This window comes from Pieris brassicae, chromosome 8 (assembly GCF_905147105.1).
Source record: "Pieris brassicae chromosome 8, ilPieBrab1.1, whole genome shotgun sequence".
In the NCBI taxonomy this organism is placed as follows: domain Eukaryota; kingdom Metazoa; phylum Arthropoda; class Insecta; order Lepidoptera; family Pieridae; genus Pieris; species Pieris brassicae.
Genome location: NC_059672.1, coordinates 11,829,896 through 11,857,599, shown reverse-complemented (window position 1 = coordinate 11,857,599; position 27,704 = coordinate 11,829,896). Strand labels below are relative to the sequence as shown.

The 27,704-nt window shown below is 33.4% G+C and overlaps 1 protein-coding gene across 5 annotated transcripts in view; it reads left to right on the top strand.

Moving 5' to 3' along the window:
* The first annotated feature begins 1,721 nt into the window (after positions 1 to 1,721).
* LOC123713401 (potassium/sodium hyperpolarization-activated cyclic nucleotide-gated channel 2) overlaps positions 1,722 to 27,704 on the top strand; it is a 168,929-nt gene continuing 142,946 nt past the window's right edge. For 2 of the 5 annotated variants that reach the window (XM_045667033.1, XM_045667031.1), the window contains exons 1-2: positions 1,869 to 2,019; positions 16,382 to 16,706. In XM_045667033.1, the coding sequence (XP_045522989.1) occupies positions 16,660 to 16,706 (47 nt within the window). In that variant the 5' untranslated portion in view covers positions 1,869 to 2,019; positions 16,382 to 16,659. Of the gene's footprint in view, positions 1,836 to 1,868; positions 2,020 to 16,381; positions 16,707 to 27,704 lie in introns of those variants that run through there. The other 3 variants (XM_045667036.1, XM_045667035.1, XM_045667032.1) reach the window with 2 other exon arrangements.

Sequence of the window (27,704 nt, the reverse complement as noted above, 5' to 3'; positions counted from 1 at the left end):
ATACGTAAGTTGCTCAGTAAAATGTTTGCAACAGAAATTATAAAAGATTTTTGTGAATATCTTTGCCGAAACATGTAACCATAATCTTAAGAGAAATTGTACCCCAATTTACGATAGTACACTAGTTTTTACACAATCAGAATAATATCGCTACTCAACGAAAGAGGGCGCAATTGAAATTTAACATAAAATATTTCATGCTTCGTCTAGGTGTCATCTATTTCGAAAATTAAGTTTACTACTATTATTAAGAGACTGAAAATAATATTTTTTAATAAAAGCGACCAAATAAGATACGCCCTTTTTTTAACGTTATCTCAGGAGTATGGGTCGTGAGTATTCGCTGTTACTGATATTAAATTATCACTACATGCCATCATGATTATTAAGCAATAGATACATTGATACTCCAACCTAATTGTAGTTATTTAGGAAACTAACTAATAGGGAAAACTAGACGTAACGACTGACAGATAGTATCACTTACAAGGTCTTTGTAATAAGATGACGCTGACAGGTTTAACTTCCAAGAACTTAGTAATGTAAATGGCGCACCCACATCACCCGAGACTTACCCGTTGCGTTATGGCATGAATTAACCAGCATACAGCGAATAGATTGTTGGACAAATGAAGGTCATATTTTTTCGGTAAAAATTAGAGTCGATAGTTTTAGACGTTTTACTGTAGGTATCAAACTCCATATTCCATGAATCGGATTCTTGTATATTATATTAATTAAAATAAGGTTCATCTTAAAGTTAGGTTATAATGTTAAATATATCACTATCTCGCTCATGTCATGTTTAAAGAATGGAAGAAATTCGAAGAATGTAATGCGATAAAACGATGATATTGTTATGTATGTTGGTTGTGTTTGAGTCACACAATCCCGGTCGAATTGGAGGATTACGTCTAGAAATGAACCTAAACATGTCATGGTATTAGTAAAATAAGCGAAACATTAAAAACAGCCATTTATTTTACTCAAAGCTCAACCTTCCGATATAGGATAATGTATTAGGAAATTCTTAAAAATAAACACTACATAATCATTCTTTTCCGTTAATATTGATAACACATTGAAAAATTATTTTCAGCAATAAAAAATGTCTTAGGTGACTCGCTCCACGTATTGAGAAAATTGTATTTACATGTGAGCTTTAATGAATATTGATGCACACAACCATCCATTACCTTAATGACTCGATTCGGTTCCACATTATGCCACAACATGCATTACATTCATGTTGAACAAATACACGTAATTTAATTAAACCATGCTGAATAGTTTTAGATAAGTTTCAACGTATTGTATGACGAACCTGAGTACGCAAATGTGTCATAAATTACTTTATGACACATTTGCGTACTCTATAAATATACTACAGAATTTATTTACAGATTAAACAATATTATTATTGAAAATAATTCTTACATAAGAGTTTAGATTTAAAGTTAGAAAGTGTATATTAGTGCAAACTTGTAAGACAAGAAAAATCTATAAAAACTTATAACAAAGTTTGTCACTCTCCGGACTTGATAATAAATTTCAAAAGCTCTGAGAGGCACGTTTTGTCATACTCTACTCGCGAGATAAGAAGTGCGTGTAGAGGATGCATTAAAATCCCTCAATCGGCGTGTCGTTAAGGTTTATTAGCCTCGTATTCTAAAGCATTCGCATACGTGAAGGCTATTTAATCGTCTGGGTGGTCTCGCCCGGCGAGGTTCAATGGGCGGCGGCACCCGAGCGGCCTCCACGCCAGTCGCGCCACATGCCCCGGAGGGGCTGCACGTATCCACGCTCCGCTCGCGACTTATATAATCATCCGCACGGTGAGTCCGCAGCCTCCGAGCCACCCCTCCCCTTCTACCCTCTCGTTCCCATCGACCCCGCGAGCTCCGACCCACGCTAATTCACAGCGCGACGCGCGAACACTCGCGATACCGGTACCGACTTACTTAAAATTCGCCTGACCCTTACGCTCCTTCCCAGCTGAGTGGTGACATAATCGATGCAGTAAGTACCCGTGTTCCAAAGATTGCGAATGACCGTATGTTATATAACGGCACGGTGTTTGATCAAGCAAGAAGTCATGCTAATGATCACTTAGAATAACAACGGTTTATCTAGTAAACATTTCTATATATAGATTTCCTGAGAACTCTATCTGAATCCTAAATGGCATACATATGCCTCATTATTTTCCGACTAAACAGCTGTTACCTAAGACTAGATAATTTTGGCTCAGCGACGAGAACAACGTAATTTTTAGATTTGAAACAAAAGGTCAAAAACGGTTATATAATGTCCAAAAGAGTGCTTCATTCAAAATGCTTAATTGGAAGGCTTAATTCAACTCAAAAAGCCGCCCATTCGGGAAGAGCTGACTGTGCAACTTTTCAACATTAAAAACTGGAATAATAAGAAAGAGTGAACTCATTCAACATTCACAACTGTTTTTGTTATTAAGTGGCTTATGGTTTCCATTGTTCTTCCTTTTGTTTTTTTAGACAATCGATGTTCCGTTTTTGAACGATTTGATCATGTGCACGAAGTTTCATATGAATGTGATACCATTCAGTGAGGTAACATTTAAATCTGTTCAATTTTAAAAAGTGTGATGGTTGTTTGAGTAGCTCTACTGTATTACTTTTATTAGTGTATTTACTATTACTTAGTATGTTACTATTGCGTTTTCTAACTTAACTAACTTAAACAATTTTAATGTGTGTGTCCGCGCGCAAAATTCTTAATTAATATAAAATACTTTTAGAATGTATATATAGGTTCAGCAGTTTTTAATAACAAATAATTTAAACTTTTGAAGTTACAAAAATCACCTAATAGGAGTATTACCGTTAAGCTCTAGTAGATGTTGTAGTCTAGCCATTTTCACCTTTAACATTATGGAGTAGGCTAGAAGCTACTACTTTAAATTTTATTGAAAATATTTCACGACATTTTATGATAACGTTTATTCATATATAGCCTTCAAGGCGTGGGCTAATCGAATTGTTTGAATTTGCCCTCCTACGGCATTGTCGTTACGGGAAACTCGTTTTACGTTATAGGACAACGAACTTATGAGACATATTTCTTGACTTTATTGTTATGTTTTCCGAAGTATATAATTAATTTATTTTTGTGTCGGATTGTCGCAAGAAAATCGCTTCAATTTGACCATAATGATACTAAGTTAATTACGATGTTACCTATGTTCGATTTTCACATCAGAATGAATCACCAATCATTCTCTTTGTAGTCAAGCTGATAATAAGACTAATTATAGAGCTATACGTACCAATCCCTCGTTCTTTAGCTACTAGTGACTGTTTAATTTCTTTCAGGAAATCAATATTCCTCCAAAAGCTGATTCGTATCTATCAGCACTGACACGATACGATAACTTGGATAAGTGTTATATGTATGAATATTGCTATATAAAATGAAATTTATTTAAACTAAACATTTAGAGCTGCTGAAAGCAGAACGACCTCCTCGCTAGGAAATGCTTTATTTTGAATACAGTTCTTTTGTCGTGCATTTTAATATTATTGCGTAGTTAAGGACTATTTTTGATAGTAAAGCTCTTGGCTTTACAATTTTTTATTACTGTTGTAGTCTTATTTGTACAAAAATACGTGTATGTGACGTCATCGATCCGATCGATTAGGATACATGACAGACCCCAAATACCAGATATGTAAATATATATATATATATATATATATATATATATATATACAGGTTATAGTTACATAAGAGTCCATAAATTGTTTCACAGATAAGATTTAGTTAAAAATTTAAGAACATTTTTATTGTACACATATAATTTGTTTATTATTTTTCATATTTTAAGCAAAAGAATGCTTTTGCTTAGTGTTACTTTGGTTTTAATGTTATTTCAATGCGTTTATGTCAATTTTATTACTAACTAGGTGACCCGGCGAACTTTGTACCGCCTAACAGTCAATGAACGTCGTGTTACAGATTAGCTGAACATAATTTATGATTTTATGAAAGTAATACAGTAAATGCAAAATACATATGAAGTTCACCACTATCAGCGAATTGCAATTCAACATTACATTGTGCCTTAATTTGTTTTTAAATTATATATATTTAGATTTAGAATGTTAAAATGTATGTATTGTTTCAAAATACAAAATCCAATAGAATTCAAAGAATTAAGACCGAACAGCATTTTCACTTATCTTTCAAAGATCCTAGAACGAGCAGTGTACAACCAAGTCATCAAGCATTGCGAAGTTTTTAACATACTACATGCGTTTCAGTCAAGTTTCAAGTAACTCCGCAGTACCACTACTGCATTGCTTGATGTAGTGGATAACTTGATCGCAGCTCCAGACGAAGGCAACCCGTCCATTCTCGTTCTTCTTGATTTCTCTAGAGCTTTCGAGTATATCTTTCTCTTCTTATTTCTTAGCTGCATTTTTTCGGGCTTAACTACTTCGTAGCTTGGTAGCTATCTCCAGCATCGATGTAATAGAGCATCTGTTTTGAGAAGTGAGTGGAATCTGTGTTTCATCGTCTGTGGGCCTTGTGGAAAGAGGAGTTCCTCAGGGATCTACTTTGGGACAACTCTTATTCATCCTATATTCAGCAGACATAAATTCATGTATACAAAATTGTCACTATAATTTATACGCCGATAACCTCCAAATATACTGTTGATACAATTTGTGTCAATGACTGCACCCGAAAAATAAATGAGGACTTGGTACGAATCTCGTTTGGTCCCATAGAAACGCACTCCTCTTAAATCCAACAAAGTCGAAATTAATTATGCTCGGCACCAGAAATCAAGTATCCCACAATTTATTATTAATAAATTATCAGTCCTAGGCTCAGGTCCCGTTGGCAAAAAATCTAGGCGTTGAATTCGATAGTCGGTTCGAAGGTTCGAAGATTATGTTACAAATATAGTTCGTAATTGCTTTTTTCGTCTCATGATATATACGTCCTTTCTTAAGTGTCGATCTTCGTATTAGACTTTGTGAAAGCATTGTGTTATTCCGGTGTACCTTGTATAAATGCTAAAGGAGAACGGGTGATCCAGAATGTATAAAATGCGTGCGCCCGGTTTTGTGTTACCATACCACCACATGACACCCACTATTTGAACAACGTATACATTTAAACAATGAAAGGTCGACAAAAATTGTATTTGGCGTGTTTATTATTTGATGATATACTAAACAACCTGAATATCTGTACAAAAAGCTCGTCGGGCGTCAACAAGAACAAAGTTAGGAGTTGTACTCTGGAGATCGCCATTCCCCAGCATCGGGCGGCTTCATTTCGTGGGAGTTTTGAATATAGCGCGACGATATGTTGGGATAATATCCCTCCTCCGTTGAAAAATCTTCTACTAAGACCAAATTTTCGTCGCAATTTTAAAGAACATCTAGCTACTCAACAAAATTCAAAAAATATTTATCAATTTCTTAACAATTATTCTTATTTGATTTTCTATTTACTATACACACAAGTCTTATTTACTGAAATTTTTTACTTTATTTATTTTTTCTACCAAGTATTATTATTATTTGCTACTGAGGCGCAAACTACTTGTGGTCTCTAGCAGAATGACCAGCGCTGTGGAACAGTCTGCTCCTCAGCATAATGCTGAGCCAGGGCCAGTTTGCTGAGCCACAACACACACGCATTACACACTTTAAACTTACCTTGTTCTTTAAAGGAAAGACATTGAGCCAGTTTCGAGAAATAGCGCTAAGAATGAATCGCGTGTGTTAAATTCAATAAGTGTAAGTAATTATTTAATTGTCTTTTGACAACCGAAATATATTATTTCAAAATATTTTTAAACTGTGTTACTAAGTGTTTCATGTGCTCTCATTGTATTCTTCTTCTAAAAATACGATCCTCATCATACCAGATTTTTCCACAGTCGCAGATGGGCGCCATTCTAAAATATTATTATCAATGAACACGATCTTTTTAATAATTGCATCTCGCTTCCAGGTAGTGTTTTAAATTAAGAACGTTGGAATTAAAAAAAATCTCAGTTTAATTTAACAGACAGCTCATTTTATTTAATTACAGAACGAGAGATGAATCGTAGTTTTGCAATGCAACGTCAAGTCGGGAGAGCTATTTGTGATTTTTATTGCATATTTATTGAGCGGATACGATTCTTGGTCGAGATATTTTATTTTTAGGTGTTGCTATAAGACCGTTGTTAAAGATGAAATAAGGCGAATTAATTTATAGATTTCTGTTGTTATTTGTCGGGTTTGAGATGAAATTTGCATAATCCTATTAGCGTCTGCCGTCTAGCCTTGGTCTAGTGTGCGGCTCTCATTCCTGAGATCATGGTTTCGATCCTAGGCTGTGCACCAATGGACTTTTTATGTGCGCATTTTACATTTGCTTGTACGGTGAATAACGTCACGACGAAACTGTCGTGCCTTAGACCCAAATATCGTCAGCGTGGGACATAAGACTGATTATTGACTTGGAAAAAAATATTACGAAACAGATACAGTATTTTTTTAAATTAGCTAGTTAAAACAAAAATGTGCTTAGAACGTCTCGGCTTATATATATAGTAGTTTTTTATGACCCCACGCTAGAAATGGAGCCTATAGCATTTCTTCCTTTGACCATTGATAACATTTTAGACAAATAAAATAAAAAATCCGGTGTGAGTAACATTGCCAAAAGCCTTAAGAATTGGTCACTTCTTTCGCTCATTTCTTGAAGGACCCTTAATATTTCTTACGCCAACAAAATACATATCTTACTGTAACAGACGTACATAAACAAATCGTAAAGTCTCAATTATAATATATAATATGTCTTTTAAATAAGATGTAGAAACATAAATGTAAAGATTTATTATAGTAATAGTTGAGAGGGATATCTGTATAAATGGATTCATGTAGATGTGGTTTAAGCTTATTTACTACATATGAAACCCGTTTTGAGACTTTACGATTATATAAAGACATATTAACAATTACCCTAAAAATAAAGCCAAAAATGACATTTTCCTAAAACAATTTCAAACATTGAGAAAAAAATTACTGTTGGTGTTGTGTATATAAACAATATGAGGGATAGCAATATGATAATGCAGGAGACTGTCTCTGATTTTTTGGGCCTAAGGCAAGCCCTTCAACGTTCAAGCCAATGTTAAATGCGCACTAGAAACAAAGTCCATTGGTGGCGCAGCCGGGAGAGTAGCAAGCTGAAGCCACTAAGCCAACACTGCTCGATTCTTTTTAATAATCTTTTTATGTTTTAAATTTGTTACTTTCATATCCAACATCCATTTTGTTTTAGTGGCATTAGTATTAAGTTGTTGATAACATTACATTTCTCGTCTTCAGATATGTGTCATAGTTGTCAAAGGCTGAATAGGTGTTATAACATGCCTATTTTGGGGTCCTTTTGTGTCCAAATGGGTGTGTTGTAGCCGTCAAAAATGACACGTTGAGATTGAAAATGATTTATTACAGGAAAATATCTCTTATATTATGTAAAGTGAACTGCGATAAAGAAATTGCAGTAAAAACGACTAATATAGAATAAATATAATTTTCATGATAGAGACTCTTTGAAAATTAAAAATGCAAACCTTTAGAAGCATTGAATAATTATGTAAATCAAGAAGGTTTTGATTTCTTTTGAAGGTTGATCAATTACTGACACGGCTCACGTAGCTGTTCTAAATTTAAATTTAGTTTTATTAGGTTCTTAGGTCACACCCTATATCTAGTTATCTAGTGCAGCTTGCTAATACATACACTATATATATATAAAACATAGAAATTGTAGTATTTTCGGATTGAACATTTTCTATTTTTAACTTTTGGGGTTAATTATCGAAATATTTTTAAACAAGTATGTTGCTCCATACTTTAAAAAAGAAGTTTTGTAAAGTATTGCTCTACACTCGTTTAGACACAAATTACACTAGTTTATAAAAATACATACATTAGACACACAGACAAGGGAAACTGAAACACGGGAAAATAAAAAATTAATACAGTTGGTCACACCTTAATTTTGATTCGTATTTTACGAAATAAACATCGGTGGCCTTATATAGTGTTGAAAAAGTAATGTTCACGAGTATAAGTTAACGATTTCATAACGGTGAAGCGTACGTGCGTTGCATTTTATCTCTCCATATCACGATATTGGTTTGTTGAGAGCCACATTTATATATATCATAATTTTTATCCTTTACAAGTATGCTTGTAAGTGGTATGTGAAAAATTAATATATCTATTTGAAAGTATATTATTATTATGAGTAGTAGTATTAAATGATTATTTATTAATTCTTTAACTTAAGATATGGGTCGAGATCTTCGTTGGACACGACAGATTTTTGTTTATCTATCCAAATCTATACTAAAAATCCGTTTTTCTCTCAAATATCTATTATAAGCACTGCCAGTGTTCCTAGGCACCTTACGTATGCAAGAGTATAATGACTCAACCGTTCTGAGTTTGACGAAGCACTGTTTCAAATTGCCACATAAAGAAAGCTTACTGATCTATATGTAGTAGTAATATTAGAAGGGGCAGATTTGATGCGCGACGTTTCGCCATCGAAACGAAGCTACTTTAAAAAAATATTATAATACAGATGCAGATTGTCCCCATGCCCCATTTAGAGACTCCACACAGTGATATTAATGAAGTGGTTTCATCTGAATATAACTATCGAATAACACTCGTTTCAACGACTAGAATATCATAAATAAATAATTTATTATATTGAAATGTCGCCGTCACTTGATATATTTAATGTTATTTTTACGTAACATTGTTAACATAGATATTTCTTTTTTAAACTTCACATTGTAATTGATTCTAAAGAATTATTCGTGAACCTAAACTTTACTCATATAACCGGGGCTACAGCCCCTGGGTTACACCCTCTTCACAAAAGAGAACCCCCCACAATACAGATTTAAGTAAAAATATAGATAAAAAGATATTGCTTATACAATATTTACAGTGAACGTGACTGAAAAGAACAAGTCCATTTTATTAGGAAAAAAATTGAAGGCCAGCGGTCGTCTACTCCTTGTTGCCTCCAGGCCTATAGACGTCTAAATCCGGCATTGCCCATATGCAATATATGTCTATCATGTCATCCTAAACATACGGACGTCTTGCTTAGCGCTAACTCTCGGTTCTTCCATCAGACTGTACGTAAAAATTAAATAATTAACACAAATAAATAACGATACATTTTTCTAAGTCAGAAATACATACACACACACACACATATATATATATACGAGAAACTCGGCAAATCGTTTTTAAAAGCTAATATATCGGTCGACATATTGATAAAATAATTCTATTTTTTTAATGCAACGTACATTATCAATACATTTATCTCAAACCTAACGGAAATACCTAACATAAAATCTTCACCATTATTAACCTATGTAACCGTTGGCGAAAATGTTGCATACAATTTGATGTTTTGTTTTGTTATACTAACTAACAAACTATTTTGTGACTATTACAATATTAAATATGATAGGAAAACTAAATTTATTCATTATAATAAATCATAATATCCACGTTATAAACATGAAAGTCAATTTTACAAAAACAAAGCCTATGTTTTATGGCACGTAGCACAACAGATAAAATACGAAAAAAAATTGAAATCTTTCTGCAGTAAAGTATTATGATTTGTGGCACTCAACAAAGAATCGCACGGCAAAATGAGTGAAGAACGAAGCATCGTTGTACTGTAGGGTTCTAGACTTGTGTAATTACTGTACACAGCCAGGGCGGATTATTAAAGAACTTTTCTCATATGATTTTTTCTTTATGACAAATCACAGACGAGACTAATAAAATGCAGAAATTATTCTCTTACATTTCAAATAAAAGCTGTCTCTAGGAAATAGGTTATTACTTGTTTTGTTAAACAAAGATGTTGTTGTTTCTGTACAAATGACAATATATCAATTTGAATATACATATAAATAAAAATGATATATTCAGCAGTGTTGGTCTAGTGGCTTCAGCGTGCCACCCAGAGGTCGAGCCCGGCTGTGCACCAATGAACGTTCTATGAGCGCATTTACTTTCTCGAAAAGGAAAACATCATAAGGAAACCGGAGCATTCTTTAGACCTAAATAGTCAAAGGCGTGTGTCAGGCTCAAAAGGCTGACGATTGCCTTTAAAAAAAGAAAGGATTACGAAATATAAAATTTGAGACCCAGACCTAAAAGGTTGTAACAGCAAAAGGTTTCGTTTTAGACTACCTTAGATCAGATTCTTGATATTGAACCCCTGTTTGTGCCTACGGGACGGTCAAATAGTAAAACGGACTTCTTTTTATAGGGAAAACGAACTTTCGGGACGCCGAAAAGCGGCAGTCATCGCACGGATAGCCATTTAGGGAATGCGTTGTCGGTCTTAAAAAGAAATTTATAAAATTAAAAAGTTTGATTAAAGGCCAGATTAAAAAGTATTTCTACTGAGTGGATTGCTAAGTTATGAATGTTCTGCACCTACCAAAATCATATTATTCATTCGTAGTTCGTAATGAAGAGCAAATTTAATATACGCTGTACTATTCAATAACTCTTAAATGTTTTGTTTGAAAATTAAGAAAGTACATAGTGGAGCACAATAAACTCGGACTTATGATAAAACCTTATAACTTTTGCGAACTTATAAAGACCATTAGTGATCGTTCGAGTCCAGGCCTAACCATTAAATGGTCGTCAACATGTTTGAGTGAGGTCCAAATCTGAAATGATTGATGGATCTATACATGTATTATGTTTTTATGCATTTTGCTAATGATCACAGTTTTACTCACACATACATATATATATGAGTCCTTATTTCAGCCCGCTAGCTAGATTTATAGCTTTAAGCTAAAACGACCATATAAATGGTAGTAAAATTTAAATCTTATAAATTTATAAAACCTAGTGGTTTCAACTCCTCTCATTACATACACTTTTAAAAATGGCAAAGAATATCTTGTCTAACTGTCCTATGCTGATACAGAAAATATTCTTATTGCCCAAAAATAGTAAAAAAAATATAAATTTTGTGTTATGTAGATATCATAAGGAAAAATACAGTTTACATGTTAAAAAGAAGAGACTGGCTACCCACAACACAGGGAATCCTGGTGTTGGCCAGTGCACTTTTCTTTATCTAAATATCTTGTATATTGTAAAGTTTTTCTTCTTCTTCTTCATCCATAGACATGTCTTATGTCCAGGAAATTCCTATCCTCAGTCAGTTTACTTCTAACGTGTAAAATTTGTGAACTCTTTATTTTAGTTCTGCTAACAGAACATTAGGGTAAGGTTTCAATATTATATTTAGCGAAGAAAAACCTTACCGTTTGTTTGAAGTAGCTTTAAGCGTAGGGTAAATAATTGTTCGTGGAACAAGAGATAGATGCTTACTAGGTTGGGAACAATCCCGCAAGCTTTGTTGGCGACCATTGAACTTTGAACAGTGCAAATAATACGACGTTGTCTCCCCTTTGTACAACAAATACATGAGTACTATGATTTTCAACAGTGTATCTATATCCACTAGAAAAATCTTAAACATCGATTTTGTTCCCTTTGGTATAGAGACTCTGAGGCACTCAAGTGCACAGGCGCTAATTAAAGATTTAAGTTGGCACCTGGTAGATAGTACCAGTGACCCCGGAACAGCTGTTTCCTCGCTCATCGAATAAGTATCGTAATACCGCGAGGAAATGTTGCCAGCGTTAAAGGCACACTGTCACAGTGACCAAACTTTTAATGTTCTTTTTATTAATTATTGCTATGTATTTTAAGAAAATTGTAAATACTGTATATTTGATTGTTATGTTTACGTTTTAATAAACTAAATATATATTATCCACTGTAATATATTGGTTTTTAGGTGTATTCTAAGCTTATATTTATTCATTCATTATTTAACGGTTAAAAAGTATATACAAGGCAACCGTGGGTACCTTGTCGAACATACCTGGACCAAATTCAGAAGGTACTAGACAAGTTAAAAACACCCACATCCGACGAGCATACATGGTGAATGTCCTCAAAGTGCATGAGCGAGGGGACACAGAGAGTAAGGATCGTTGCAAGTAGTGATCTGTAGTCTCTGCCTACCCCTTTGGGAAGAAGGTGTGATAATAGAAATAACTAAAATAAGCTTTATATGTACCATTTAAAGTGCTATACCCTAAGTATTAGGGTGCAGATAGGGTATCGATCTGTAAACTTATAGATGGACTCCCTATAATGGTGAAGGATACTTCAGCATATCTTAGATCCTAAAATCGAAGACGTTTGTGAGGTACACAGGGCTGACTTGCTTAAGAATAGTTTTCATGGAAACGAACACGAGGTTTGACAAATATGAGCTGTAGGACTTTTACGTACTCGTGCTTGCGTGGCAATTCTTTATTTCAATGGTTTTTACATAGACATATTGGAGAGATCACTTCCAGAGACATCGCTTAGTAGGGAGTGGAAGCCATTACAATTGATTAACCGGCTTATAAGTATCGGAACACCGCCCCGTAGATAATTTCCGTTTCTCGTCTATCAGTTTCTTGATTATATGTAGTGTCAGCAAAATACAAATTAATGATAATTACAAGTTTACTACATGACTATCTATTGGTTGTTTTTAATTAAGTTTATTTTATTTATTTATGCTTCATTACATTTAAAGTAAATCAAATAACATAATACATAATTTTATAAGGGATGCAATGGACGGCCTTAGACGCTAACGCGATCTATTCCAGACAACCCTAGAAAGGAAAATACTTAAAAATAATGGCTAAAGAAGTGCATAAGGATGAGCTGTGAGAAGAAATTTACAAAAAGCATCTGTTAGAGGAGCGTAAAATAAACTTATAAGGACCTGATAATTTGAACTCCTTTTTAAAATATGAGGGAGTTTTGGTATTGACAATAATTGAGTTTAGAAGTTGAAAGAGACGAATGTCACGTCTGAGTCGGATATACTCTGTATGGTATCATTACCACTATTTCTGTGTCCAACAAGTGCAAACTTAAACAATTAGGAAGGCTTATTAATAAGCGATATCTTCCAGGCATCCCAAGTTTTACAATACTATGGTAAAACTAAATTTACTAAAATTACCTACAACCTCGTCGTTACTTTATTGAATTTTCTTAAAATTTTATGGTCTTTCAACGATAACGTAATTAAAACATTCAAATAATGTTTTAATTATGGATAAATTACGCAAATGATTAATTTGCTGATTGTACATGCGTAGGGTAGTCGATACGTGATAAGATGGGCGTCTATTCCTCTGTGAACATTTTGATGTTAGATAAAAACTACTTAGATATGTCAATTAATTTCACTTATATTTAAGTGGGCCCTGTATAATGTATTGTGAAACTTAAAGTTATATTTTCTACAGTTAGTATTATCTTTATTGTACCTACATGTGCATACATTGTATATGTAGTATATAACGAATAGTTCTGTGTAAATTAATGATATTAAATGAAAAATCTATCAATTGGAATTCTTAATTTAAATCTATAAACTCCAATTTTTACATGGTATTATTCATTAATTGAAAACTATTTACGGTTCTTAGTTTACTAAAAACAACAAGACTTGTGATTTATTCATTACAGTAATGCAAAATATATAATTAATTGTGTACTATTACACACGTTGTTACTATAATATTACGAAAAGTTTTTGAATATCAAGCCCTAAACCAACCATTTCTAAACGCTAACTAAATAAAAATGAATACTACCAAAATCTAATAAATGATTAAAGATATCGTAGATTACAAATAAAATGCTCAACTGAAAAACTTTAGTTATGAATACGTACAAAGTTTGCGATTCATTTTACATACCGCATTGTACTAAGCACTTTGCGGAACTAACTCCTTCAAGTGCTGGCAATTTTTATACTTTTAATAAAACTTGGTTTGAATTTTTAATTCGATTTAACGTTGTGGGCCATTTTACCTCGGAATATTAATATCACATTCTCGATATGAAAGGATGTATATATGAGTTTGTCTTCCAATTATTTCACATACATGTTAGTGTAGTTTTGGGTTTGGAAAATTAGGGTTTTGGTCACAGGGACTCCATAAGTCAAGTCAAGTCTTTACTGAGTGAGGTCAAATTAACACAGAACACTCTTGTTATTATGCTGCAACTAGCCTCTGCAAGATGGTTAATTCATCAATTTTTCAGCCTATAAAATATCGAATCATTTAAATATAACTCGAGAATATTACTCTATAAGGGAAACCGTCAAAATTAGGGAATTAGATTCCATACGTAAATTTGTCTATAACTAATTGTCTATCTAAGTATTATTGAGTGAGTCTGAAAACCTTTCTTTCATTTTATTTATTTACAAACGTACATAAAATAATAAGTATAATAAAATATGTTAATGTTCATAAACCGCGGCGGTGAGTACCACTAATACCATCAATATATCTTTCTAAAATCCATTGCAATTCTTGAACGAATAAATGAACGAAATGAAAACTTAAAATTTCAAATATTATCTTTGTGGTTAGTGATATAAGCTTATACGTTCTGAATTAGTAATTAATGTTTAATTAGGATTAATAAAGCTTTAATATGCTCATTTTGGAATCAGTTTCAAGTATAATTTGGCGTAATTTTCATTCAGCATTTTATTACGTAGTACGTACTAAGTTTCAATACATTCCATTGCTTTTTTGATTTCGGTAGAGCATTTGCTTGACTTAGACTTTTGTTAAGGTTATCTGCATATGGCTTTCAATCCGAAAATCCAATAGGAATTGAAATCAGGGATATGCTATGTATGGTGTTATGTGTTAACCAACAAGCCACGGAAGCCTATATGCCTACATTATGCTTTTTGTTAAGACATTTTAGGATACAATTAGTCAGATTAATACGTATTTACATTAAGTGGCCTTAATGGCCTTGACCATAGATTACTGTTCAGCATATTTGAAACACATCGAATTTCGGTTAATTTCGCGTACAAAGAAAAAACGTATCGACGATCTGAAGGTTGAAATTCGTCCCTAACCACTGGGATGAAAGTGCTTTTATTATTAATAAAATAAAATTAACCAGTGGCGCTAGAACTTTTTTAGGTCTAGAACTCGGATTTCTGTATCTGGCTCATGATCATTTGTCAATCTAATAGGCAAGTAGGTGATCAGCCTTCTGTGCCTGACACCCTCCGTCGAATTTTTGGGTTTAAGGCAGGCCGGTTTCCTCACGATTTTTCGGTTCACTTATGTAATAGAAAGAAATTCCATTGGTGCACGGCCTCGGGGCCTCGTACGCTGAAGCCACTAGGCCAACACTGCTCAGCGCTTTTATCATAATATAATCACAAAATTCGATCTCTTAAAAGCTCATTTGATGACGGTATCAAGAAAAAGACCTCTATGAAACTTTAATTTTGCAAATACATGCTAAAATATGTTTTGAGATAATTAAGAGTTTCTTCTGAATATTAATGACTATATATCGACGTGTTACAGATATAGATCAATCATGTTTAAAAGTTCTAAGAAGCGATAGTCTGTAGTACGTTAGGCAATGAGTATTGATCGTTAGTCTTTGGATAGAGCTGTGGGAATATGGGGCTTCCACGCGACTAACCGACTACCGAAATTTAAAAATTGTGTTTAGGCTTGATATTTATACCGCGTTTTATTTAATTTCTAGATGACTACATTATTTTTATTATTCAAATACGGACTGTATATGTGAAAAGATAGATATACAAAATAACATTCCTTAATTATAGTTGTCTACGAAAGTCACGAAACTTTTACTTAACGTAGAAATTGTTTTGAGTTATTCCGATTTTAATATTAAAAATAATCCGATGGCTATGAATAAAAAACTTACTATATGTGTGTTTGTATATATAATGTGGTTAGTTCATTTAGTATCAATTAATCGTATTTAGATTGTAACAATAAAGATAAGACTAAATAAATCCGTCTTTAGGTGGTTGTTGAAACAATTAAGTCTAGTACTAACCAAGTCTTAAACTTACTCGTCTGTGTTAGATTATTTTACATTAAATATTGCTAAATACAATTTACAAATTATCACAACTACTTATTTATTAAATTACTATAGGTCGATGTAGCTAAACATAAAGTACGTGTTGGAATTCTCGAATGTCTTTTCGAATCAAATAATTTCTCGAATAAGATTGACGCTGACAGGCAAAACATTTAAACAAACCAAATATTCAAACTTTTGCTGAAAGCTCGCCACTAATACGTATAAGCGAATTGCATAGAATAGTATTTATACCTCCATATATTTCTTTGTTTCAGAACCGTTTATTCACAAAGCGCCTTCTAATTAAATAGTAATAAGCAGAAGCACAAACGAGCCTTAGTGTAGTGGTAGTGAAGTGATCGTCAAGATTGAGGTGGTCGGGTGCGGTTGGGGCAGGCGAGCGCGCGTGCGTCCGCTGGGCGGGGGCCGAGCGGGCATGTTGCCCACGCAGCGGTCGCAATCCTGTAACGAGGAGGGCGCTTTTTTCGGCGCCCGCGCGCTACGCCGGCCGCGAGGCAAAGGCAGCGGAAGTCCGCCCTGCTAGGGGTACGCCATGTCGCTGCGCAGCCTGCATCGGAGGTTGTCCTCCGCCAATAACACGTGAGTAATTAGTTACTACTTTCAGATTTTTACTTCAGTTTCAGGATTGGTGTGGTCACTCGAAATTATTAAGTACAGATTATACTAGCCATTTTACTAATATTTATCAGAACCTAATGGTGTTGAAATTAATTATATATATTTTATCTCAGAGGACTTATCGCCGCTTGCTACGCTTCTGTGATATCTCTCTAAGCCTCTTTCAGGACATTCATAAAGCCTCTCTTCTTTACCTTTACCTCCTGGATTTGGTCCAGCAACAAACAACAAGGCTTACCTACCTACCTTAATTGGTATTAACTGTACTCCAATAACTCGGTGATGTTTCAAGTGATATAAATGATATGAATCCGTCAAATTCCACTTTTATATTAAGTTCTTTATGGTCTCTCTGGCAAATTGTGTTTACGCTGAGAGGAAACGAGACAGTTTAGTGCTTAATAATTTTAAGCACTAAACTGTCTCGTTCCTCATTTTGAAATCAATTTTCGTTAAGTTTTTAATTATTTGTAAATGCTATTTTTTTCTTCTTGTTTGTTTGCCACATTTAATTTTATATTTTGTTTTTCTTTATGTACGAAGGGAAGCCGAGCGTTGGCAAGCTTTTGGAAAAAAACTGTGATTTTTTTAATGACAGTAACAGAATAAGAAACAGAGTTTTCTTTTAAATTGTATCTATTTACCAAACTACGCTTGGTGTGAAGCACTTATATTCAATGGAAAATGCGTGAATAATATAGGCATAACCCCGATCGTTTCCTCGGAAGTGGGTCCCGATCAATTTGATGTTCCAATATAAATGCACCCTCACCGATATAGGATGAGTCTCAATCTACAAGTGATCAAACGGACGATCCGTTGAGATGTGAATATTCAATTGGCTTAAACAGATTAAAAACTGAAACCGAGGCATTTAACGATACAAGAGCGATATAATAATAATGAGATAATTATCATAATAATTTTAATTATTTCCAAAAAACAGGTTAGATATCACGTATCCCAGGCTCCTGTTGTAGTGAGAACCGTATTTCAGGAACCTGTGACTTCCCAGTGGAAAAGAACTACAGTAATTTATATAAATATAATATAAAATAATACCTACTTGAATTATACGTAAATGTGGTTGAAATAATTTTTCATTTTATTTTATTTATGTTCTCAATACATCTTATAAAAAGAGCCATCACACACTTATAAAATTTGAAATGAAAATGTGAACTTACTAACCAGATGCATGCAACTTTCTCGCAACCGAGAAGCAGCTCGACCGCGACACACAAATCCCAGGGGGACTTTTTGTATAGAAGAAGTCGCACGGGGCCAGGCATCCACGAATATACAAAAATCAATGTGTATTAGATATTCATTGCTTTGTATATTATAAGCTACACTAAACGTTTCCTTTAATTTGAATTTCAAGGCCAGTTTGGAGTTTGAAACTTTTAGAAGATAAGAAAAGAAGTACCATAACACTAGACCTAGATTTTGAGATGAAATTGATACTGTGATTGATTGATGAATTGATGTAAGAACTTTTTATATACAAAGTTCATATTTACATTATATATGCTGTTCTTTAGAATGAATTAAATATAGGTCGGTATTTGCATTTGCCCTTCCGTATAAGCTACCTCCAATTAATTTTACCGCTTCCAGAGGTGACTCTAGCATGCTTTGTTATAGACCGTCCCTGGTTCCGATTTCTATCGGCTATCGAAGAGTTACCTCTATAGTTGTTTATATATATACAGTTACAGTTTAGAGATACCTATTACATAATACTTACCATTTCGGCTTAGGGTCCTTCAAGAAAAAAGTTACAAATTGACACTCGCCAGCCTTGGGCCTTTTTGTAAATATATAACAAGGGAATTGAAAACGGGCAGGAGGCCAACCTGATCTTAAGTGATATCGCCTTTCAAGATCACTCACTTTGTCAGAAGTGCGTTGCCGGCCTAAGAATTGCTACGCTCATTTCTTGAAGGACCCTGAGTCGAATTGGTAATACTTCAGTGGGCAGCTGGTTCTACATGCTGCGTGGCAAAAACTGAAAGATCCTTCAATAATATTCAGTTGCGGGACGACGTACGTTGAGGTGACACTGGTGGAATTTTATATTATACCTTGACGTGAATGAAACTTAACTGCAGGTAATAATCCGAACAAAAAGCGTTAACACAACATCAACATTTCAAACCATAACCGTAAGACTTGTGTCCAAGTTTGTTGTTAAGTACTTGTTACACATTTAAATAATTTAAAAGAGTTTAAGAGATTAAAGAAATTTAATAAATATTGATTAGTTTATTATCCAAGGCATATTTTTTTTATTTAAACACTAACGACGCACACGCTAATTATTTGAAATGGTACTTTTAAAATTATTTATAACCATTCAACGGTGTAATTTAGCTGGATTAGTAACCTTAAGAAAAACAACACACAACCTTTTTAATCGGCTTCAAAAATCTAAATACTATTCGACATGTATTTTTTTGGTTTTCATTTGAAAGTATCTTTATAATTCACACTAATTTTGTATATACGTGTTAAAATCTATTAGAAATGATCACGAAACAAATACAGCAATGGCCAAGACCTAATATGGTTTTAGCACCGCTGACCTTTTTTTAGCTATTCTATTGAATCAAATACTCAACATAGTTCATGCGTTGGTTAGTCTCTCTCCCTAAAATATGGCGAGGGGGCCGATGGCTGGCCATGCGTCATACTTGTGAACGGGTGCTACTTGTGGTGACTGGTCGTACTTGAATTCGTGTATGCGGTGATGCTAGTTATTTCGACTACGTTATTTGCGTGTTGTTCCCACGAGAATGTAAGTGCGTACTCCTATTACACCATGCCTCCTGCTGATAGAGGACAAATCTATGTTTTATTTTTTTATATATTACTTAAGATGTCACGTGTAAATAGTAACAAATGTTGTGTAGAACAAAAACTTGGTGATTAAAAGGTGTGGCGGAGTGTTTTTTGGAATTGGCAGTTCTTCCGTTTTCCGTTCTACGCCCTTGATTTGATAACTGGAAGTAAATGTAAAATTAGAAGCATTTCATATACATTTCTGTTTTTGACGTTCATAAGTGTACATTGTGTTACCTATATGAATAAATGAATTAAACGCGGGGCCACAGCTCCCCTCTGAAAGACCACCAATTTTATTATCGGTTACATAGCAAATGCGATATCAATGAGATGACTCAAAGATAAGATTGACCTGAATTCAATTGAACCTTTTGCGTTAAAACTCGTAAGTCTTCTTAGAAGTTCGACGACTTACGGAAAAGTTCAGTAGATTAGGAATAAGGATAATGTATCGTACTTTAATACGTCCGCGTCTTATTTCGGACTTGTTATTTGCTTAATTCCTTCGTAGATGTGGAACTATAAGCCCCTGCTTTACAAAGTTTATTGAGAGTGTGCTGTGCAAATACTTGCATATATACTATTAATCACCGTCTTCATGATAAAGCGATTAACAGTTGCTGGAATCACATCAACGAGAACTATCTTCAATTGGGGCCTTTGGATTATTGGTATTTTACTCTAAGTCAAAATTTATCGAAATCATCATATTTAGTTAAAAAAATTATTCCTAAGCGACTCTTGTTATTAGTCTGTAATAATAACATTTCTTTATATTTATTTAAATACGTAATAAATATTATTTGATGGTAGTATTAAAAAACTGTTGTAGTTTGTTTGTAATTTACTAACTTTAAGATAAATTTAATATACACGATTGCTTACCTAAGGGTCCGAAAAGCTAATAGGATCGTAAACAACGTTCACTATCGGAGTTTTGTATTCAGTCTAATCTGTAAGCTTTAAATCTACAAATAGCTTTATTCCGGTCTATTTCTGAAATCGCATAATCTACATAACAGGCTTATGAATCCACAATGATTATGGACAGTGTTTGTTCCATTTCCGTTCCAATTATCAACACTTTATAGTTAGTAATTTGCGTGTATCGAAGTGATAGTGACCTCACAGGAGACCTCAGATCATTCAATTATTTGACGTGTTCGTATAGAATGTTGGGTTGATTTTCGGACACATTTTCCTAAAGAAATTTTGAAATAAAAAGAATTTCATATGCCTTATTGATTACAGCTTTATTGTATATATATAAAGAAGGATTATGTTTTCCTAATCTATATTACCTTAGTTATAAGGTGCATATATATAGCGCTAACGATAACCCCATCTGATTTTCGAAAATTATACTTTCTTATATATTAAATTGTCTGTTATATATTAAATTGAATTCACAACTGCGAATACATGTTAAGTTAATAACACGTCTAGATGGTAGTAATGATTGATGGAACACCAGACAAGGTCAGCTTTGATTGTTGATATTGAAACTTCATTTCAATGGTGTGCCGTCACGCAATGATACAGCCTTCTTCATGATTTGATTCACAGCTTTGCGGACTGCTTTGAAGTATCGGCACGTTAACTTATTATTGTTTGAATTCCTCTGAAGGATCAGTTCTATTTAATATTACTAATTTCAGCGTTGTACGCCTTCATCCACAAAAACTAATAAAATAACGTGAATTTTTGGGGACTTGGGAGTCTTAAGACGTAAATACATAATGTTTAAAGAACTTTATAGTCTCATTACAAAATTGTATTTTATTTACATGAGAAACTTAAAATTGTATATATACGAGTGAGATATACGTCGCAATTTTAGTCTAGTCTAGATTCACTACTACTACATGTCAAATGTATCTTTAATGCCCTTTTGGATTTGTTAAATGCGCTAATATTGCGAATTTTAGATGGTAATCGATGGTACATACATAAGTACATATGTAGGTATGTATGTTTCAAAAACACTTTTCTATAATATACAAATGCTTCGCCTGGAATCGCCTCTATCCTAATCTACTAATTATCTAAAACACAGTGCTTATTACACACATTTTTTATTACTTTCAATTTAACTATGAAAATTACCGTTTCATCACTTAACAGATTTAACAGTGATTAAATCTTTACTAAATAGATAACTGAAGGATGGACACTAAGAATAGCGACATTATCTCGCAAGTGTAATGTTCATTAACTTCGTAAACATTACACTTGCGAGACTTGACAATACATATACTTGAATACAATTTAATAGGCAATTTCCGCTCAAGCCGCTTCATAATAGTATGTTGCAATTCCTCATTGTCATGTCACGTGTACGAATGTGTTTCATATGCAAATCACTAATTTAGACTTTAACCTATTTCTTGTATAGGTCAGACGCCGTATCACAGACCATATCAACTTTGCAACTTGCATTGTACAGAGTAGACATAGTAACATGAAAAGAATATCTCATTAGAATTGAATTTGTATTTTTTATTACATAACGTTATAAAATAAACATTAATGTATGTTCCTAGATAATTATTCATTTTTTATATTATAGAAAATAAAGAGAATATGGTTTACGGTTAATCTATTAGTTCTATATAAATAATGTAACCATTGCGAGGCCTCAAATATTTTTTTATTATGCCTTGGATAAGGTGTTTTCTTATCGTAATACATTTAGAAGAATATCTTATAGTATAGCGTCAATATATACTACTTTATCAAGCGTGTCTTAATTACCAATGCGTAAATATTTGACAGGGAATATAAGTACGTTTAAATAAATGTAAAATGATTCATAATGAACAAGCGTGGCACAAAGCAAATATGAAACGTTACTTGATGCACTCGGATTTTTTTATTGGTTTATCTGTATTCGTTATTATTCGTAAGAAAATGTATTTGGTAGCCCTACAATATCGAAAATACGTCCTTTACGTAAATTAATTTAAAAAAATACTGCGTCGGTTATTTTAAATCCTATATATATGACGAAAATAATTACTGTTTTAATAAAACATTTTTTTTCTTTAAGCCTAACAATAATACGTAATTTTAATTAATTGATACGTTATTGCAATCAGAAAAAATTTAGAAAAAACAGAGGTTTAAGCAAGGCAGGATAAGATTTTTCGATTTTCAACAGTTTTTATGAGTTCTATGGCAGCGACGCTGAATGCTTCGAAATTAGTTTAGGTGATTTAGTTGCCGAAAGCCAAATTTATATATAATTAAATAGCACGCTTTAAAAATATTTTCAAGAGCATTCTTATTCATTAAATAAAAAAATCGTTATCTGTAAGTGTGAATTAACTTAAAACGACATTTTTGAACCCTATATATACAAGAACAGAAAATAAGAGTTACATTTTTAAAATCATGGCGCCAGTATGATTAGTTATTATGTTTTGATTTGAACATTTTATAGTCTCTGGTGAACATTTATTCATTTAGGACTACCTGCTTTTCATTACGCCGATATTTTGTAAATTGTCATATAGATACCGGCAAACATCTTGAACAAATGTCCTTGCCTGCGCTTCTGCCGCCCCGCCGCGCTCCACCGCCATCGCGGGATAGCTACGTGTCGATCGCGTGATTGGTAAATCAGTTGACATTTGTGTCCCGCGCTGTGTACGATGCGCAAACTTTCCCCCACTCCCTTATTTTATGCTCAAGATATTTGCTGGTATCTATTACTGTCAACTGACACATTTAACAAATGGTTTCATGGAATCAAGCTTTATTGTCAGTACTCAGAGTAAAAGTTAAAATAATTTGGAATCCTGCCAAGATAAAATAGAAATCTATATACTGATTAAATTGATTGCGGTGGAAAACTAGTGCCCTTGTAAAATTTACGAAAATGTTTTTCCGAATGGAAACGCTGATAATGCGATGTTTTAATAAATGCGAAATGCAGAAAGATATTCGATATTTTACTGCTCTCCATAACGAATATGTTAAAATATTGAGTACGGAACGTAAAATGATTTATGCCGCCATTTTTTTGTTTGTTACTCGATTCATCGTATTACAATTTTGCTTTCAATTATTATAACGTGTTAAGAAACTGATTGAAATTAGTTAAGAGTCACAAATGTACAATAAGATGAACAAAAGAAATAAGTTATCTTGAACAACAGTTCTTGCCATGCAACTATAACTAAAATTAAATAAACTGCAGTAAAAGTTGCGTTGGCAAGAAATTTTTTATACACTTACGTTGTACAACGGTACAAAAACCAAACTCGGAGTACGGCAGAAGTTGCAGTTTTGTGGCATCGCTTCTAGGAACTTGCATTCAGGTAATAATGTAATTTTAAACCATAGGGATAAGGTTACATTTCGCATATGCTTATTAGCTACAGGCTGCAGGGGTCACACCGCAAAGTGGATTTCAAACCACATAGAATGTATTTCCGGTTACAAGCGATACAATGGACATTCCTGGATAAAGTTTTTAGTAACGGAATCCTGTATTTATGTATAAGCTCCACGGCATGTACATGTTGTATCTGTTTCATTTTATTGTTTATAGTAAAGTAGCCGAGTGACTCAGATTTTCTCGTAATTTTCCTTCACCGTACGAGTATTTTAATGATTTATTTATATAACAAGCAGAATTGCAAAACTATTTTTAAATGGGCAGGAGGCTCACCAGATAGTAAATATCACTGCAATGTACTTTCAGAAAAGTAGTACGTTGTCAGCTGTTCGCGCTAAATCGGTGTGAGTTAAAGAAAAATTACAAAATAATATGTCCATTTTGACTTTGACACACGAACCGGAAGTGGCAGGTGGTGTTCCGGCGTAATGGCGTAAGGATGAGTTAGATAATTATTCGCTGTCGGGTGCGTACTATTGACTGACATGCGACAGTCGAACCAGCGCATAGTGTTTTACCGAGGAAAGGGAGCATCCTGAATATAGCTTCCGGACACCCAGGCCCACACACCAGCCTTTTACGTTTATATGACACACCTCTTCTCAAATATTCTCATACCACACAATAAAAATGACCAGCCTTGCGAGACCGGGATTAAGTGAGAAATATAATTAATGTATAATCCATTAATAATTATATCACATATATTAGGCATTAGCGTATGAAAGTACATAACTATTACACGTTTAGTAATAAGGTCAAAGTCTATCTTTACCAAACCCTGTCTGGAACTCAGGTACATCTTAACAATAGCCGAAGGTTGTAATTAATTCTATTCTTTGTTCCCAGAATTAATAATTTATTAGGTTATATAAAGTGTAGATTTATTTATGCTGTTATATAATCTAGTTTTTTATTAACTATTCAGATAAGTAACCAAGTACACTTTTGAACGTCAACAGACAAGATGTTAAATTGATTCTATATTACATTTACTAACAGGTCGCAAGTCAAGGACGTAGAATAGGCAAGAAGAACTGGCAAGAAACTCTCCGCCACTCTTTTTAATCGCCAAGTTTTGAGACATAAATTGTTTGAATTGGAGCAAATCAATTATTCAACCAAGGATTAAGATCATTTTAATAATCGCCAAATTTATACAAAGCTTTATTGATTATTTAACGTTTAACGAGTGCTTTGAATTTATTATGTGATAATTCTCTATTTTCATTGGGGAGTTTGTTGTAAAAACGAATACAATTTCGATATAAGGAGTGGTTTGTCTTCTGGAGCCTGGTTGGTCGAACGCTTAAATTAGTTCTCTTTCGAGTATTATACTGGTAAAAGTTAGCATTTGTTTTAAAATCGCTTATATTAAATATTATATTGTTGTATTGAGGAATGGATTTGTAGTCTAAGTTACACGGCAAGGGAAAATGCCGTGGCGTGAGCGTATACGTTATCGTAATCTAGGGCGATTGTTGATTTGGGGTTTTAGTGAGTATGCACAGTAGTCCCACATAACCCTCCCGAAATAAGCAAGGGTCTTACGGTTTGCAATATTCGTAGTAAATATAGTATACGTTTTAGGACCAACTTACTACTCTGTACATAAGCTGCCTTTTATGTACATAGGCTCTTATGGCACTCACTAATAAGTCGTGATGACGTCACCAGATAAGTGACGATGATGACGTGTGAGTGACCCAAGGCATGTGGTAGGTGCAAAGGCTGGTGCAAAATTATCATGATATATATAACATATAATATAATAAGAATATGTGGTATGTCAATTTCGTTACTTGTGTATAAAAATATATCATTTCGATTAACTTTAGGATTTATTTATTACACTCCAAGATATGACAAGTAACTTGATAAATGCGAGTCGATACTAAAGAGCTGTGTCTTAAATATATGTCATATTTATATTAGAAATATATATATTAATGTTGATGATGTGAATGTTAAAATGTCATTAGATGCAACGATGAACGATGCTATCTATATCAAAACAATATATTCAGAACTTATTTAAAAACTCGCATCTCTAGTCTCGCTTGTCTATAAAAAAGGAAATTACGCCTGTACACAGAATTGCCGGAAGGTATTGTTTGGTGACAAGGATGCAAATTCCCAGGTAACTGGGTCAGCCTTTAAAGAATAATTGAAACCAAATTGAAAAGAAATTTATTAAGTGGAACAAAGGTTGAGGCGCGTGACTTTTCACGTTGCAGCTAAGTAGGTTAATGAATTAATTAAATCATACTTTATCGTAATGAGATTTGTATTATTATTGTCAAATTCTCGCTTCCTCGTGTCGTAGCTCTCTTCCAAGTGTGATACAATACATTGGCCATAAAACACCATTTTGTTTTCATGACATATAGACTTTAAGCTAAGAGTTGTTGAATTGTTTGTAAATTTTGTTACTCGTATTTAAGTATCAGAACACATATAGTGTTTATAGACATACCAGTATTGCTACAATTTTAGTTGTATGTTGATTAAAAACTCAAACTGAATATCAGAATATATTAAATAGGATACATTTAGTTAAATATATACTAACAGAACAGTCCATGAATGTCGCGTTAATGTATGACTTTATGAATGTAATACATTGCAATATAACATTACACTGTGCCTTATTTATTGCATATTTACTTTACACAAAAGAAATTTGTGAACGCAAGCGTAAATATTTGACAACTAATATGACATTATTAAATTTTTTGAAATCGAAATATCCGAATATAGTCGATTTGAAACTAAACGTTCTTAGTAAACGGTAAACTCTCTTCTCAAATAAGGAAAGAGTAGAAAGAGAAAGAAGAAGAGAGTTAACCGAATCGACGCGATGAACAATAAATAGATGGAATTCATAGTTACGAAACCCATGAACATTTTGTATTAGATTTTTTATTTTATTTAGTTGTTTCGTTGTATTCCAAGTGTTTTTAAAATCCAATAGACATTCTGTTGGAGACAATCACAACAAATAAAAAACCATTAAATTGGCCCAGCCGTTCTCGAGTTATAATGGTCAAACAAACCCGACGATGTTTTATATTTTCAGAGACAAAAATTTAAATTGTCATGCTTCCTGGATTGTATAAAAGGAATATTACTATACTGTAAAAATACTCTCATATGTCGAAAACATATTGAATTTTAATATACATGAGTCATAGTTCGCGCTAATTCTTTACTTTGAATCTTATCCTAAGAGTATTATCCTTATCCTGGTTCTGAGGTCATAAGACCACTAACTAACATTTTAAAAACTACGGGCTGTAGATCTCCAAGGGACAGCTAAACTCTAGTGTATATACTTTTTTTATGACCATACTTCTGTGCCTGTTTTGTATGTTTGTAAAATATAAGTACTTTTCTGAAAATAATCTACGATTCGTTATTAGTATTTATTATAAACCCTAATTAATATTATTTACAAATGCATTCAGTAATTTTATGAAATCACAATTTAACGAATCACGCAAAAATTTGCGAGTTAAAATATTTCGACAGACCACAATTTAAATCAACGAAACATAAATCAAACCAAAATCCCGTTTTTGTTCAAATAAAATATTCTGATCGATTGGATTTATGAAGTATTATTCATAACAATACAATAAGCACGGAGTTTATTTTTCATCGTTTGAAAGAGTTCAGTTGTGGAGTATACCTAAATATTTATAGCTTGG